Genomic DNA, 18,710 nt, shown 5'->3' with positions numbered 1-18,710 from the left:
AAGAGTGAGGGATACCATACAGATTTCAAAATCTCCAACATATGAAGTCCATACACCATTTGTTCCCTGTTGATCTCATCCTATTCAAAATGCCCAGGCCTTAGAACCTCAAAGATGCTGCAAGCAAGATGTTAAAATCCTGCACCAATTAGCATGCTAGGCATCTGAGAAACCACAGACTGAGGGAATCAAGGCTTCCTCTATAAGGAAGGTCCTTTGTGGTATCATAGGAAGAAAGTGTGTGAACCTCATCCTAGGAAGATTGCAAAGGAATTTCCAGTCCTCTACAGAGACATGCTACTAGGTTGGTCCCCAAATAATTCCTTAAATTACAAAGCTTTTGTAATGGGGGGTATGTCTATTTCTGCCTGTTGTTCTCCGATAGTAGTAGTAATAATAATAATTCTGCTTATCCTTCCTCTCTGTAAGTCTGTGATTCACTGCTCACTAATTCCCAGTTATTCTGAACGAGGAGAGAAGCTCTGCAACAGAATGAGAAATTTCTTACCTGATCATTTTCTTTCTGATACAAGCTTCTCTCCTCATTCAGCCCACCCTGATTGGTAAATTACTGCAATACAATTTGTAACAAATTGAAAATTTTCTCTAAAAAGAGACAAGCATATAATTGCCTTAAAGTTAGTTGATATCACTGCAAGTTGTTGCCCTAGTGCTAATAATCGGTTGCTGAAGTGTTGCTACAATTTTGGAAGAACTCTATTGGTGGCTTGAACTGAAGAGTTGCACTTAGTCCTCAAGCCTCCAGCAACAACACTGGACTACCTGCAAAGTCCAGCGATGGAAGGCATTATCCATTTGTTATGAACGAGGCGAGAAGCTGCTAGCAGAAAATTACCAGATAGGATATTTCTCATTGTTTTTGTAGAGAATGAATAGCATCATTGGAAGCTTCTGCATGCTGTGTTGTTAACATGTCTCTGTTCTACCAAACCTGGAGGGAGGACAGTATCAGTGGGGATGAAAGGATCATGTAATAATGTGATGTTAGTAAACTTCAAAGCAACCTGTTTGATTTTTGGCACCACTGCTGAGAAAGACAGCAAGGATGTTTGTTACTGTCAGTTGCAGTGATGTTTTTAATGTAGACACTTATCTACTAAGAATTGGACTAGGACTACCAAACTTATTTTGCACAGGTAAGTAAATAACCATCAAATGGTAGTAATTTTAGAAAAAGCTTTAAAAGATGCTGCCTTTTAAGGTAAATGAGTCTCTTTCACTAATGCAGGTGTACTATGAGTAAAAAGTAAGATACAAGCACAGATCATCTTTAAAAATATAAGATGTATTTAAAGTGATTCTCTAATCCACCTTGGAACCATATATTACGGTGTTCTAATCCTGGCTCTCCCACTGACTTGCTGTGTGACTTGGTGCTAGCCATTTGTCTTGCATTTGTTTATCCATGTCGGGAAAGAAATAATACATGTATCAGTCCTCACCAAACTCCCTATAAGAACATTTATTTTCACAGCACTGATGTACAGTGCTACCTGACTGCTAAATATTAAGTACTAGTTGACGGCAATGCACTCTTTTGGTGGACAGGGTTACAAGCATCAGGGCCTGCAACATACTTCAATAGTCATCTTCAACAGTTAGCTGGCTAAAATCTCTTAAATAGAACCTGTGAATTTAGATTATCATAATTTCTCCAAATTGGTCTTCAAATTCTACCACATGAGTGCCTTGCAGAAGAAATTAATGCAACTCTTTTATAAATAGACTGACATTTTGGTGACTTATAGTAGAAATAGCAAATTCCAAATATGTTTTTTTCTTTAATCCAACAATTAACAAGTATATCAGACTTCAAGATTCTAGTTTTAAAAAAGCACATGAAGAGTTTTACTCAGTAAGTAAGACTGATGTCCTTCTTGTGATCTCTAATAGAAAAATCAGTGTTGATCTTTCTTCTATACTCAGTACTTCATAAAAAAATGAGTGTGCCAAATTGGAAGACTTTGGTTCAACAAGAACTTGAAAGTAGTCACCCTGTTACAAGCATCTAGCTTTAAGATAATGTGATAAGTGTTACAACATGTTTGATCTAACATGAGACCCCAATTCTTTAACAATCAAGATAAACTCAAATGTTGAATACTGTTCCTAAGTAATTTTTAATATATTCAGAAACTTCAGTCTTTCTTTTCAGAGAACTGCTAAACAAGCCAAGGAAAGAAGCCAGATGAAACGACATTCTTTAGCTTCAAAATATGGATCTGATATCACAAAATTTTTTATAAAGATGTGAGTAGGATATAGCATCATATACTACTGATGTGAAATGCAAATGTGTTTAGTTGTAATATTTCAGAACTATCATGTATGTGCACGGGTTTGGTTTGGCACTGATGCAGAATTCTGAATCTTTACAGTCTAATTCTTTTAAAAGAGTAACTTCTGATAAATCTTACTCAGTCAAAACCAAGACTAGGGAAAGAAATTATTCTATTTCATAATTGCTTCAGTATTTCTGGGGTGTCAGCAAAACACATCATCATATACCATGACAGTTTCTTCACTAGATGGATCAATAGCTTTAAAACTAAATATCCTGGGTTTTGTTGGCATAAGTCAGAAACTTAATGTTGTTTCAGTATATATTATTTGACCTATTTTTTTCTACTGTATTACTGTTTCCAAATTAGATTATGTGTAACTACACCTTTCAGAAACTGGTGAGGCTCTACTGGAATGTTTATTGACTTTGCATTGTTCTGGCATACTAGGGGCAAACATCTTACAGTAAAGATGGCTTTGCTTAAATCATTATTTGGTGTCTTTGATTCCAACATTAAAATTATTTTTAACATATAGAAATAGACAAATGTTCCCTAAATGAAGTAAGGGAGGAAGGTTTTTTACTTTTCTATTTTTCTATTTCTATTTTTCAATACTTGGGAGATGTTTTGATACTAAAGTGATAGTGGACATATGAATACCTAGATCGATAACTGTGAGTGTCATTGTTGGGGGATTGAGTTTATTTTCAGCAATTATTTTGGCTACAGAATAAAAGGGAAGTGGCAACAGTTTAATTGTCAGAATTACTTGAAGGTTATTGTCTATACTAACTGCATTTTTCTACTTCATTTTTCAAAACAAATGTACTGACCGCTGTTTTCATGGGTGGTATAGTACATTAGATGGTTAATGTTTCAAAATATGACTGAGTCCAACTGAACCTGAAACTGAATTGAATACACATGTGACAGAGAACACTGTATTTCCTATAGGAGCTTGTTTTTTATTAGATAAAATAAAATTTGCGTTCTCAGTACCTCCAGAACATACAGCTCATTCTGACAGACATGTAGCTCTTTCTCTCGCTGCGATCACAGTCTTGTTACTTGAATTTGGAAGGGTAACATCCAAAGTTAGCTCACTATGGCAGTGGGGTATTTCACATACTGGTCAATCACCTCTTACTAGTTTTCTCGTTAAGCAGGTAAAATTAGCTGGTAAAGTATCCTTGATGCCTCTCGGAAAACTTTTCAAAAATTACTTTTAGAATATATGAAAAAAAAATTCTATTGGTTTTCTGTTAACTTCAGGGATTCTCACAAAAAAAATTTGGTGACCACCAATTCTTGCTGGTGGCCACTCTGACAATTTTTCCTAAAATACTTAATTAAATGTAGGAAAAACAAATAAATATGCACATACACATGTCCAAATCATTCTAATTTATTAATGTAGGATTTTTTGAAGACTCATTAATAAAAATAATGTACAGTTGTCTATATTCTTTATTGAACCTAAACACAAGAGAAACAATGTCTGTACAATTCTGAACTAAATTTAGAAATCCTTTTTCATAATAAAAGTCCAAATAATAATAAAAAACGTATCTGCAAATATGTCCAAAATTTCTCTTACATAAATGTAGACAAAAAAAATCAATCCAATTCAGTAATAATAATGATAATAGTGACAACAAACAGAATCCTGTTACATTGTACTTTACTAAAGTTCTGGATTGGATCAGACTATGTGCAAAAGTTCAGGAACTCTTTGAATGGCAAGTCTGAAGGATCCCAGGTCTCCTGTGAAACTAAATTAGCATCCGTGAGCAGTTTCAGTACGTGTTCTTCAGAAAATGCAGTTCACCAAATGCCCTCTCACACAGCACAGTAGTAGAAAACAGGGACAAGAAAAGCAAAGCAACTCTGCTTGTAGGTGTACTCAGACAGGTAGACATTACTCCAGACCTCCAGTACTGTAACACTGGGCTGACAGAAATATGTTTCCATTCTTGCATCATTGTACATTTGCAGCATGAGGTACTTGAGAGTGTTGAAGGAAGTTGATCTGTCTTGCGAGGCAGTTTGTTTGTTTGCAGCCGTAGATCATGAACTAGAATTACTGAATGGGTCGGTCACGAAGGTGTACTGATGGAAAAAGTTTTCCTGAAATAATTTCCAAGATCCTCCAAGAGGATACTCAGGTATTCAGTTACAGCTAAACTGACCTTTTGCTGAACATTCTCATCCTGACAGCTGAGAAACTAACTAAGCTGATAAAAAAAACTGTAGAATCCTGTTCCTCCTGTAGTTGCTGGATGTCAGTGATTGTCATTTTGAATGCATTAATTACTTCAGTTCTGTCAAATATCATTAGGTGAGGTTTCTGACGCTCCAGTTCAAGGAAGCACGCCTTGGTAAAAACTTTCAAAAATAGCAAACAATCATGTACTTCTGGATTTTGTAGCTTTGGGGATAGTTCTGGTGAAACTGTTTTCAAAACCTCAACGAGCTGCTCCCGCAGCTCAAACAGCCTCTGCACACTGTCATTAAAACTAAGTCAGTAGACCAGGTTGTAATTCAGAAGCACCTTATGTGTGTGTCAGCCCATTTTGCACAGCGTTGCAAATCTCCCCTTATTGACACCACTGGCATTGACAGCATTGATGCACTTTTTCACTAGAGATTCAATCTCATCCATACTTTTCATTGAAGCCTTGCTGGCAGGTACTTCTTGGTGGGCAAAACTGTGAAACAAAAAATAGTTTCTGAGTTCAGCACCCCATTTGTGCACCCGGCAGAGCCACTGCCCCATCAGCTGTCAAACCACACAGACTGTCAAAGCTAACATGGCACTATTCCATTCTCACCTGAACACATTCAAAAATGGGTTTGCCAATCACTGAGGCTCACCTGACATAAAACACCTTCAGACAGACAATGGCAATCACAGTCAAAAACGCGAACGCATACATTTACCTTGGGATTTCTTGTGACATCAAAACTCTCACACGAGCAAAGATTGTAGAAAGGGCTCACTGTGACTTTTTTAGCTATTTCATTTAGTAGAAAATTCACCATATTGCTTGTGCTCCTCTGTCACATGTCGTTGCTCAGTGGTATATCTCTGACAAGCGTATTTTCCAGTTGGATGGCCAGAACAATTTTCTTCATGAGTTCTCTGTTGCTGACTGGCTAATTAGTTGTTATAGTTAAGTATCAGAGGGGTAGCCGTGTTAGTCTGGTTCTGTAGAAGCAGCAAAGAGTCCTGTGGCACCTTATAGACTAACAGACGTTTTACAGCATGAGCTTTCGTGGGTGAATACCCACTTCTTCAGATGCAAGTGGTGGAAATTTCCAGGGGCAGGTTTATATGTGCAAGCAAGAAGCAAGCTAGAGATAACGAGGTTAGATCAATCAGGGAGGATGAGGCCCTGTTCTAGCAGTTGAAGTGTGAAAACCAAGGGAGGAGAAACTGGTTCTGTAGTTGGCAAGCCATTCACGGTCTTTGTTTAATCCTGAGCTGATGGTGTCAAATTTGCAGATGAACTGGAGCTCAGCAGTTTCTCTTTGAAGTCTGGTCCTGAAGTTTTTTTGCTGCAGGATGGCCACCTTAAGATCTGCTATTGTGTGGCCAGGGAGGTTGAAGTGTTCTCCTACAGGTTTTTGTATATTGCCATTCCTAATATCTGATTTGTGTCTGATTTGTGTCTGTCCTATCTCGGGGACTCTCTTTCTGCCCTGCCACCCCCACCAACATGACACAGTTCTGCGGCGATCTGGAAGCCTACTTTCGCCGTCTCCGACTCAAAGAATACTTCCAGGACAACACTGAACAGTGCACTGATACACAGTTACCCTCCCACCAACAGCACAAAAAGAAGAACTCCACATGGACTCCTCCTGAGGGTCGAAATGACAGTCTGGACCTATACATTGAATGCTTCCGCCAACGTGCACAGGCAGAAATTGTGGAAAAACAACATCGCTTGCCTCATAACCTAAGTCGTGCAGAACGCAATGCCATCCACAGCCTCAGAAACCATCCTGACATTATAATCAAAGAGGCTGATAAAGGAGGTGCTGTTGTCATCATGAACAGGTCTGACTACCAAAAGGAGGCCGCCAGACAACTCTCCAACACCAAATTCTACAGGCCACTTCCCTCAGATCCCACTGAGGAATACACTAAGAAACTGCACCATCTACTCAGGACACTCCCTACACTTACACCGGAACAAATAAACATACCCTTAGAGCCCCGACCAGGGCTATTCTATCTACTGCCCAAAATCCACAAACCTGGAAATCCTGGACGCCCCATCATCTCGGGCATTGGAACTCTCACTGAAGGACTGTCTGGATATGTGGACTCTCTACTCAGACCCTATGCCACCAGCACTCCCAGCTATCTCCGTGACACCACTGATTTCCTGAGGAAACTACAATGCATTGGTGACCTTCCAGAAAACACCATCCTGGCCACCATGGATGTAGAGGCTCTCTACACCAACATCCCACACGCTGATGGAATACAAGCTGTCAGGAACTGTATCCCTGATGATGCCACAGCACAACTGGTTGCTGAGCTCTGTGCCTTTATCCTCAGACACAACTATTTCAAATTTGATGACAACATATATCTCCAGATCAGTGGCACCGCTATGGGCACCCGCATGGCCCCACAATATGCCAATATTTTTATGGCTGACCTGGAACAACGCTTCCTCAGCTCCCGTCCACTCACGCCCCTTCTCTACCTACGCTACATTGATGACATCTTCATCATCTGGACCCATGGGAAGGAGACTCTAGAAAAATTCCACCATGATTTCAACAGCTTCCACCCCACCATCAACCTCAGCCTGGACCAATCTACAAGGGAGGTCCACTTCCTAGACACTACGGTGCAAATAATTGATGGTCACATTAACACCACCCTATACCGAAAACCTACCGACCGCTATGCCTACCTTCATGCCTCCAGCTTCCATCCCGGGCACACCACAAGATCCATTGTCTACAGCCAAGCACTGAGGTACAACCGCATCTGCTCTAACCCCACAGACAGAGACCAACACCTACAAAATCTCCACCAAGCATTCTCAAAACTACAGTACCCGGCACGAGGAAATAAGGAGACAGATCAACAGAGCCAGACGTGTACCCAGAAGCCTCCTACTGCAAGACAAACCCAAGAAAGAAACCAACAGGACTCCACTGGCCATCACATACAGTCCCCAACTAAAACCCCTCCAGCGCATCATCAGGGATCTACAACCCATCCTGGAGAATGATCCCACACTTTCACAAGCCTTGGGTGGCAGGCCAGTCCTCGCCCACAGACAACCTGCCAACCTGAAGCATATTCTCATCAGCAACTGCACACCGCACCATAGTAACTCTAGCTCAGGAACCAATCCATGCAACAAACCTCGATGCCAACTCTGCCCACATATCTACACCAGCGACACCATCACAGGACCTAACCAGATCAGCCACACCATCACCGGTTCATTCACCTGCACGTCCACCAATGTAATATATGCCATCATATGCCAGCAATGCCCCTCTGCTATGTACATCGGCCAAACTGGACAGTCTCTAAGGAAAAGGATAAATGGACACAAATCAGATATTAGGAATGGCAATATACAAAAACCTGTAGGAGAACACTTCAACCTCCCTGGCCACACAATAGCAGATCTTAAGGTGGCCATCCTGCAGCAAAAAAACTTCAGGACCAGACTTCAAAGAGAAACTGCTGAGCTCCAGTTCATCTGCAAATTTGACACCATCAGCTCAGGATTAAACAAAGACTGTGAATGGCTTGCCAACTACAGAACCAGTTTCTCCTCCCTTGGTTTTCACACTTCAACTGCTAGAACAGGGCCTCATCCTCCCTGATTGATCTAACCTCGTTATCTCTAGCTTGCTTCTTGCTTGCACATATAAACCTGCCCCTGGAAATTTCCACCACTTGCATCTGTAGAAGTGGGTATTCACCCACGAAAGCTCATGCTGTAAAACGTCTGTTAGTCTATAAGGTGCCACAGGACTCTTTGCTGCTTCTATAGTTAAGTAGTTATTGCTTAGGCTGCAAGTCTGTCACAGAAGTCACAGATTCCAGGACCTCCGAGACTTCTGCAGCCTGCGGGTGCACCTGACCTCAGGGCTGCCGGAGCAGGTCAGGTGGCCCCGGGCCAGCCCCACTGCCCCCCCCAGCAACAGTGGTGGTCCCAGGCTGCCCTCCCCAACCCCCCCGCCCCCAGCAGTGGTGGCAGAAATCCCGGGCCACCCTCTGCCAGCAGTGACAGTCCCGGGCTGCCCCCCCTCAGCATCAACAGGCTCCCTGGAGCCCCCTCCTCTGAGCACCAGCGGGTGCCCTGGAGTACCACCACCAGCCATGCACCAGCAGGTTCCCCAGAGCCCCCCCTCCCCCCCAGCACCAACAGGTATCCAGGAGGCCCTCCCCTGCCAGCACCAATGGTGCCCCCAGAACACCCTAGATTTAGTCAGGGCTTTATAATACAAGTCACATGGACAGGTCCCAGGCCGTGAATTTTTGTTTATTGCTCTGTGACCTGTCCGTGACTTACTGAAAATACCCATGACTAAATCTTAGCCTTAGTTATTGCCCATTGGCTAATAAAAACCTGAAAAAAGGTTTTGCTTAGATATGTTTCATTTAGGCTAGACCCAATCCCCTTCCTCTGTGTACAGGGGCACTAGCACCATGACAGAAGCTAAATCTCTAGAATTCAAGCCCTGTCCATCTGTTAATGACGGGCACTTCCAGCGCCTACTCTGTCTAGGAGAGGGACATACTTCAGAGCAATGCTCTATATGTAGATCTTTCTCTAAACAAGCAGTTCTCAACCCACAGGCTGCATGTGGCCCAGTGAGCACACAGCTGCGGGCCAGCTCAGCTGTATGCTAAAGGCTGTCCTCCAGGTTCCCAGCTGCCCAGCGTGGAAGGTCACAGGAAGGGACCTCTGACTCATAGGGAACATCTGCTTTATACCCCCCATGGATCCACCACCTCAGTATTGATATCTATACCAGCCTTGACCCTACTGGAGGCTCTGGGGTGTGCAGTCACACTCTAGAAGTCTGCATCATCTACTGTCTCCAGAGTTGGATTTCCCCCAAGAGATGCAGTTTAGGCCATACCAGCTAGGCCAAGTAGTGTAGACTCAGATACTGTAGAAGCAAGCAGAGAAAACTGAGGAAGGGATCCCATGCAAAGGGGAAAAAATATGGGTTTCTAATGCAATATCTTAATCCTCCCCTGATGAAGCAGTGAACCCTTCTATATCTGTCTGAGTGAGTGACTTCATTTGGTGCATCACAGAGACTCTGGATATCATTTTCATATCCCTGGCAAGTGTCTACAAGTTATGTGTGTGTTTGTGGCCTACTTGTGTGCCAGCTCATTAAATACAGCTGCATTCAATAATCCAGTGCAGACATTAAAATGATTGCCAAACTTTGTCTGGACTAGGAAAAGTTGTTGCATTTAGGTTGGTTACTAGCTAAACCAGACCTAAATTCAACTACTTTTCCTAAACAAGCCAAAGCATAAGACAATTAGTGGAAGCTATTTTGAATCTCTTCTAGATTAGCCAGTTCTATAACAAGAAATGAAAGGTCTTGTTTGTTTTAACTGCTGGGGAGGCAGCAAGTGATAAAAGAAAATCTTCTTGTGAAGATTTAGTCCTACTGTCAGCAATTCAAGGGGAAACACGTCCTATTTCCTAGTGGCAGGTTGAAGTTGCTGAAGACATAAGTCATTTTATAGTTAATATCGCTGGCAATTTTTTCCTGTGAAATCAACATTGTTGGTACTTAGCAAATAATTATAATTGATGACTCTGCCAGCAAATTCATGCTGATGCATTTTTTGTTCCCTGTACTAATTTTGAAAAATACATTGAATTGTGAATAATAGATAACTAAGCATCTTAGTTATAGGAACAATTTTCTGAGGCGGCTAAACTATTTTAAATAAGGGATGAGGTGGGGAAGGAGAGGTTGTATGCTAAATGTAACGTGAGTTAGAAAATCTACTGTTTAAAATGAGCCATTGGGCTGGGCCAGTCTGGTGCTGGAGTAGAGCAGTGACATGTGACACCACTTTTATATGTTCATGATACATTTTGTACTAAGTATGTCTTGTGCGGTATCATTTGAAAACTCATAATCTGCTGAATAATTTCCTGTTGAAATGTGTGTAACAAGACTGCCCTGTAAAATTATGAATTTTTTTTATATAATTGATACTGACATATGTTCTAGTTCTTGGTAATGGCCACAAACCAATTTCTCAGAGATAGACACACTAGCATGCCAGCAAGGTGCTAAGGGGCCGTTACCTGCTTAACTGTCCATTCACCAGCGGGGGTGGGGTGTAAACAAGAAATTTACATTTCAGCCCAGAGACCATTCAAATCTCATCTACACCAGGGCCTGTTCATCCACACCCAGGCGGGGTGTAATTCTCAAAGAGAGGCAGGTACAAAAATGAGAGACCATGACCTTCAAATCACCCCTCTCGCTCCTCCTCCAATCTCTTTGCTCACTGCATCAATGAATACCTGAAGAACATTGTATTGGGAGAGGGGTGTCTGGCTGAAAAAGAAAACTAGCCTGTGAATTGTTGCAGCTTAAGGGGGGAGAATTGTTTTATCCAATCCAGTGTGTTTGGATTGAAGTGTTGGAAAACCTCTACTTGAGAATACAAGCCTGATGCATAATTAAGGTCTTAATCACAGGATGTGTGTTCAAAAATTGCAGCTGAGTTGCAGAGAAGCCATGGAAAATAGTGAAAAAGTAACAATGGACCTTATTATTTGTGTTAATAAAGTCCATTATTACTTTTCTGCAATTTTCTACTGTTGGCTGCCTGGGGCTGAGAGCAGGGGTTCCTGTTCTCAGCTCAGGGGTGGCCGGGGCTCCCATTGTCAACCCTGTGCACAGTGGGGCTGCCCTTGTCAAAACTGCAGTGGAAGCATAATATTGCAGGATCTGCAATTTCCACAGTATCATGAGTTTAGTAGGGCTTATTCCTAATCATTTCCCAGTGTTGGAATGTTGGACTATCAATGAACTTGCACTGGCCAGAACATGGAGCAGTGCAAGATGCACATTTTTGGGGAACAAGACTGGGACTAAGGAGTTGTAGGGCCACTCTAGATGTAATTCATGAGTGGTTGGAAGAGCATTCATGTGTTTTACATGCTAGTGGCTGTGTCTGAGTAGGACCAGGAGTAGTGGCTGTTCACAGTAAAGCAGTGTAAAAGGCACCACAGGCTACTGAGCTGAGGAAATACAGCAGTTCAGGCTGTACCCTGGGGAGTGTTACACACATGCAGCTGAACTCTGGTCCACTATGAACTGCTGGGAGCATTATGAAGGTGGTTTTATGTGCCCTTGCTAAGAGACAGTCATGTAGTACCTCTGTCTAATATCTCACCATTGTTGGTTGGATATAGAGTGAAGTTCATGAATGGTGAGGGAGTAGAAAGACTTCCATGTGTGCGCACTGAAGTGTAAAACCGGGAGGAGATTAGTTTTACCAACGCTTGGTAAAACTAGCTCTAGGGAAGCTTGAATCTATTACAAATGTAACCACTCGTTTATCATCTATAAACCACTTAGGATTTGTGCTGTTGTGATAATCTCCTCATTTCTTCCTGGAAAACAAAACCAGTGAAAAAGTGAACAGCTCCTGGCTAGACCTTTATTTTATCTATGAGAAGGGGACTTATTGAAAGCTAAAATTCTTAGTCTCCTTTCAGATCCATAGCACAAGCTGTAACAGATTAAATTTTAGACCACCAGAAACTGCTCGGAGGAGGGGATAACTAACTGAGGTAGACACAAAAGCAGGGGGTTTGTTCCCTATCACAGAATTCAGTTATTTAATATCCAGTCTGTGAGCCACAGGCAATATTGTGAGACTTAAAGCTATAGAATTAAATCCTACTCGCTGTTCAGCTGCTTATACTTCTATCAACTTTAATACTAATCAAAAATTGAATGAATGTTCTCTAATCTGTAAAGGTTTAGCTTGTCAGATTTATAGGTAGCAATCAGTCTTTGGGAGGGTGTACAATAGTATGTTACAGGATTTTTTTTTTATTAAATAAAAGGTAGGGAAAACTGGTTTCAGTGTAGTAATTCTGATATAAGAATAGAAAATCAGCCTCTCTGCCTAGTATCATAGGCCAACAAGAGAGCACAGAGTCATAGGAAAACAAGGCCACCAGTTTCTCCTATTAAAGTGAAGCTGGCCACAGTATCTGAGAATTCTGAATAATTTAAAGCGTAGTTCTAATACATAATGGATAGGGAAGCCATAAAACACCTCCCCAGTTCAGTCTCACTTGACATTTTTTTGAATTTTGGAATAACAAAGTGTTTCAAATTGTACTCTGAGAAAGCCAGTCTGCTGCCTTTCTTACCTCCGCTGCTTCGGTGTGTGTTACTGAAACAACAGTACTCCTTCCTTTCCCTGTGCAGGAACCTAGTAGAGGAGGGGGGGGAAGGGGAGAGTAAGGCTGTCAGTCTGTGGGACCAACTGTGAAGAGTTCCATTTTATTTGAGGGAGATGGGGCTGCCGGTCCCCATCTATATGTACTCATATAGTCTGTGGTAAGGGTTAAAAACCTCTCTTCATTCAGCCTTTTGGAAATCACCATGCCCACACCGCCCCTGCTAGAAGCACCTGGTGTCATAGTCACAATGCATCATTGCAACATGTTCCTGGTAGTTTTATGAATGTCCTCACTGCACTTGAAGCCCTCAGAAAGGCATGCAGTTTCCTCAGAGATTTGTATTATGGCAGCGTGACCACAGGCACAAGTGGTTCCTGTTTCAGGTTGGCTGCTGTCTAAGGTTCTCTCACATCGGTAGAAAATTACTGCACATTCACAGCTTCCATGGTCAGGAGGAAGATGAGAGGGAGAAGTGATGGGTCTGATGGTGTAGCACAAGAAGCAGAAGCTGAGTAAATAGCCACTGTGGAAGCTATTCATGAGCCTTATGAAATGCTATATTTTGTCCTTTTCTCAGTAACAGCAGGGCACATACTGTGGAATGAGAGAAGAGGATAAAGCAGGGATAAGTCCCAGCACTGAGCCATCCATCTTAGAAACGGTAGTCAGTCAGCAGAGAATAGAATACTGTGGCCTTTCTTTTTAAGATTGGTTTGCCACAATAAGTTTATTTGTGCATAGGTAAAACTTCTACTTTGCCATAAAACCAGTCTCAGTTTCCAATTGAGAAAAACACATCTGGATCATGACTTCTGTCCCTGTGTGAGACATTGGGGCTGCACCTCTCTTTCTGCAAGTACCTGAGAGTATAACAAAAACTGCTTAGCACAGCCAATAAACAATACAGTGGGAAAAATCTGAAGCAATAAAGTAATAGAAGACTGATATATGGGGAGAAAAACAGCACTCTGATCAATGGGAAATGACTATGTCAAACAGAACTAGTTATAGCAAAAATCAAACTCCCAGCCCAGACCCAAGTGAAGTTTAAAATGCCAAAGGTAGATCCTGCCATCAGAGAGAGGGAGAGACCATGAGTAACATCAAGTACCTAACTGAAAATTAGGGTCTAGAATTACAGCCAGAAATGCTTAAAAGGGACACAGGGATATTCCTTGTTAAAATACAATAAAAATAAGTCTCTTGAAAACTTCAAACTGAAATGTTTTCTTTTATTGTTCACACACAAGTTTGGTGATAGTAGGCTGCTAACTTGCTGTCATTTTACACAGCACAGACAAGAACGACATGGCCTCTGTAAATTACCAGTAGAGAAAAAGAATTGGTTAATACACTATTGAAATTGGAGTCTTACAAAAGCTGTTGCTTCTGTGTAATAAGATTAATCTAATTCAGAAAGCGTGGTACAGAAGACAAACGTTTGGCTGGTGTAGAAACTGCCTTGTGTATCAAATTTGGGGATTTTGTCTTCACTCCAACTTAGTTCTGAGCATTCAACTACTAGCACATCAGTTCAGCACCACAGCTGTGTTTGCGATCTCTGTAGCTTTTTAAAGCAAAATATGGGGGCAACAGCAGTGAGTAATATTCTTTATCCCCCTCCCCCAACCTAGGAGATGACTTTTGGGGGATCATTCACCGAACAGGATCACCTGCCAAGCTCCTTCCTTTACACGTGTACTTCCCTCTGCAAGCATGGTGGAGGCAACCAAACAGAGCAGGCAGAATGCCAACAGGTGCCTTATTATGCATAGTAAATTCTCTGTGTCTCAAAATCCTAGGATGGAATCCTGTTTGAGCAAAGGGTTCATAAGGTTGTACCCAAATAAGGTGGTTAAACTGAAGCATTTGATCCAGCAAACTTCAAAAAGCCTTTAGATAAGGGCAGGAACTTCTTTCATTTCTACTTCAAACAAAAAAGTACCAGAGAAGGACTCCCCTTATTCCAGGAGCTAGGACCGTGATACACCAGAGGTAAGGCCAGATCAATGAATGGGCCCAATCCTTCATTCTAGTCCAAGCAGCCCTGCCTCAGTCCAGAAATAGGGATAGGATATCCCATTCTTGGACCCCTGGTTCCTCAGGGTCTCAGGAGTGTTGCAACAGGTTCCTGCACATCCCTTTTTCATTCCCCCTCCAACCTTGAATCAAACCATTGTGAAACAGATCTCACATCTATCTGTCCCCCAAGAAAAAATGGTGCTTGGGGTTCTAACCCCATCTTCTTCATCCATAAGATAAAAAAACAGAATGAACCAAGATAATGAAATTCAGGATGGAAACTCTGCAGTCGACCCAAGGGACCCTTCTATGCCAGTGGATCTGATCAAAACTTATCTGCATATACCCATCAGGCCCGGTCTTTAGCAACTTCCCTTGTTCACCTTGATGCTACCATTATGAAACATTATCTTTTGGTCTGCCCCCAAGGTACTGGTAATGACAATAGCCAAGGTGAGGAGCCCAGTCACTCAAACCCTTTCTTAGGGCTAGTCTACACTTACCTGCCTGGTCGACGCAGTGAGTTCAACTTCTCGGAGTTCGAACTATCGCGTCTAATCTGGACGCGATAGTTCGAACTCCCCGCGCGCTCTGGTCGACTCCGGTACTCCACCACTGCAAACGGCGGTGGCAGAGTCGACCTTGGAGCCCCGGACTTAGATCCCGCAGCGTCTGGACGGGTAAGTAGTTCGAACTAGGGTACTTTGAGTTCAGCTACGCTATTCACGTAGCTGAACTTGCGTACCCTAGTTCGACCCCCGCCCTTAGTGTAGACCTGCCCTTAGATGACACTTATCAGAGCATCATACTCAGGAACCTCAGGAAGCAGCAATATAAGGGGACACTATATTTCAGATGAGTTAATAAAGAAGTGCTGCCTGATCCCCTCTCTGAGGCTCCTCCACATAGGAGTAGACGCATAGGAAGGACCACAGCAGGAAAGGTTTGACAAAAATCCCTGCCCCTCTAAAACGCTACAAAGCCAAGAGTCACCAATCCATTTTTACTTATGGCTGGTAGGTTTTTTGGTCCTTATGCAGAAAGATTACCCCACTGGCACGACTGTACATAAATGAGCTTCAGGGATTCTGAAAGCTTTGGCATCCTTTTGCAGCAAGAAATTCTTTTGCAGACATAAGTGAGGATACCATCAACAGTGATCTGCTGGTGGAAACCCATAATGGTAGAATTCTCCATTTACAGTCTGGACTGCAAAATCCTAACCATAGATGCCAGCCTGTCAGGCAGGAGAAACACCATAATGCAAAGGGTATGTGGTCAAGTGGAATGAAAGAGAGTCCTATGTATCAGCCTCCTTGAAATGAGCAATTGGGTTGGCTGTCCTATGCTACCAGGATGACTTGAGAAAAGACCACATTCTAGTCCAATCAGCACAATGACTTTGGCATACGCAAATCAAAGGAGCACAAGAAGCTCAGGTTTAAACATTGAAGTGGTATAGATGCTCTCCTGGGCAGAAGCTTACCTAAGCTGAAGCATGCTGATCTACATAAAGGGGAGAGTGAACACAAAAGCAGCATAGTGGCAATTCAGAACACCCCTTGAACCAAGACATATCATGTGATAACCAAAGAACTAAGTCACCCCAGCTGGACCACTTCTTATGCTGTCAAAACAAAGATGGGATTCTTCACAGACTTGGACCTCATATCACTGGTAACACATGCTTTGCCTGACCAAATTGCCTTCTCTGTGCTTTTGCCAGTCCTCTAATAGGAAGAGTGATTCAAATGATAAAAAGGAAAGCAGCCATGGAGCTGTGACTGAGTGAAGCTGATGCAGAGATCTCTGCTCTTAGTGGCAGGTCCTTGATAAGATGGAATACTCCTCTATAGTCTAAAACTCTCTCCACATCGATCTTTCAGCCTACACTACAGAATGGACAGAGATCTACTGCTGATGTCGAGATAGAAAAATAAATCCCGGCTTTTCCAGCTTATTAGCATTTCTTTCATATTGCTTGCCTCTCATGTTGCAGCATTAAACGATATCACACATGCAGGCTCATCCATACCTCTGGTGCAGCAGTTCTCAACCAGGGGTACCTGTACCGCTGGGGGCACATCAGCTTATCCAGATATTTGCCTAGTTTTGCAACAGGCTACCTAAAAAGCACTAGAGAAGTCATTACAAACTAAGGCTAATGTCTACACTTGCACTACACTACGAGCTGTAACAGTGCTCGTCTAGTCACGTTATGCCGAAGGGAGAGAGCCCTCCCATCAACGTAATAAAACCAGCTCAACAAGTGGCAGTAGCGCATCTCCCCCCAACATAGTGCTGTGCACATGAATGCTTATGCCAGCAAAATTTATGTTGCTCAGGATGATTATTTTTCACACCCCTGAGACACAAAAGTTTTGCCAACATAAGTGCTAGTGTAGACATAGCCTTAAATTTCATAAAGACAATGACTTGTTTATACTCTTCTATATACTAGATCAGCAGTTCTCAAACCATGATTTCATTTTAATGGGGTTGCCAGGGCCAGCTTTAGACTCACTGGGGCCCAGGGTAGAAAGCCAAAGCCCGAGCCTCACTGCACAGGGCTGAAGCCAAAGTCCACGTTTTTAAGTGAGGTGAAAATTGGGTCATGCAAGGCAAGTCAGACCCCTGAAAGGGACAGAGTATTCTGGAAAGGTTGAGAACTATTTCTCTAGTGGCTCACTCAGTGGTACTAAGTTTCCTTAGTTTCTAACTGTTTTCTTTCCATGAAAGATGTTCCTGGTCACAATTACTCTGGCTAGAAAGCTCTGAAATATCTTTTCTCAGAAAGCATGAACCTTTCTGCATCTTCCCTGAAGACAATATCATTTTATATTCTCCAGAATCACTCTACAGAAGGTGAACTCTGTCCCCTTCCATCACAGAAGCTAATTTTTCCATTTGTTTTGCCTGATGCCTCAACAACTGAAAGAAAACTTCTGTGGATACTGTAAGATTTTTATTTAATAAAACTGACCAATTCAGAGATCATCTTTGGCTATAAACTAGTTTGTTAAGGTAGGATAATCATGCGTGACTGTGCAAGGGGAATTTCAAAACAATCATGGAGCACTCATTTATACATCTTACAAAAATTACATGGACTTGGCAAATTAGCACAAGAAAAGTAATGCACATACTGTATATTGCAATCTGATTTTTTACAAAAAGCTTTTGCTTCTATGCCGTAAGAAGATTGGGCTAATTCAGAAAGCATGGTAGTGGTAGGAGCTGCTAGTGTAGATTAAAACATGATATGCAGAAGGTGCCTGTAAAAAGATGAACAGAACATTAATGCAGAAGAGGCTATGCCAGGTAAGGATGCCAAACTAGCCTATATTATAGATTTACTTCAGTACAGTCTTTGGTTCCAGCCTGAGCCCAGAACCCAGCAACGAAACAGCATGGGCCAGCCATGGGTTTTTCTTTGCTGTGTAGACATACCGAATGAGAATTCCCTGCAATATACTCAATTATATTCCCTGCAATTTCAGGGAAGGAGGGTGAATATGGAGGATGAAAGAGGGGATGTGTCAGAGAGGGAATAGGTCCTACAGGTTTAGGCTTAATAGCTGGTATTGGACTATTTCAAAGAGCTTATCAGGAATGCAGATGCTCCTGCAGGTGGAAATGTGCACCAAAAAGCTACTAAAGTTAAATCAGCCTACTGGGGACAGGAAGTGAGGTGTTCTAAAGCAAAGAGCCAGATTTTCACCCCTCTGCTTGCTGTGGAGAAGGAAGTTGAACTTAGGGTGGAAAGTGAGGGTCCCAGGGTAGAGGGATTTCTAACCTGTATATAAAAACCTGGAAAACCCAACCTGCAGAGCCAAGGCAGCTTGTGCCTTAAGAAACTGCCAGCCTGTTTATCACTCAGGGCAAGAAGTCTGTTAAACTCAGTTTGCGGTTTTGTTTATTT

At 42.3% G+C, this 18,710-nt stretch overlaps 1 protein-coding gene and 1 pseudogene across 1 annotated transcript in view; one reads left to right on the top strand and one right to left on the bottom strand.

Moving 5' to 3' along the window:
• ZRANB3 (zinc finger RANBP2-type containing 3) overlaps window positions 1–3,755 on the top strand; it is a 124,499-nt gene extending 120,744 nt beyond the window's left edge. The window contains exon 21 of the mRNA XM_044978477.1: window positions 2,177–3,755. Within this exon, the coding sequence (XP_044834412.1) occupies window positions 2,177–2,275 (99 nt within the window). The 3' untranslated portion in view covers window positions 2,276–3,755. The remainder of the gene's footprint in view (window positions 1–2,176) is intronic.
• Window positions 3,756–3,929: 174 nt separating this feature from the next.
• Window positions 3,930–5,441, bottom strand: LOC123378251 (annotated as a pseudogene).
• Between the last annotated feature and the right edge of the window lie 13,269 nt (window positions 5,442–18,710).

This window comes from Mauremys mutica, chromosome 10 (genome assembly GCF_020497125.1).
Source record: "Mauremys mutica isolate MM-2020 ecotype Southern chromosome 10, ASM2049712v1, whole genome shotgun sequence".
Lineage (NCBI taxonomy): Eukaryota > Metazoa > Chordata > Testudines > Geoemydidae > Mauremys > Mauremys mutica.
The sequence above is the reverse complement of the archived record's forward strand: the minus strand, read 5'-3'. Positions and strand labels throughout refer to the sequence as shown.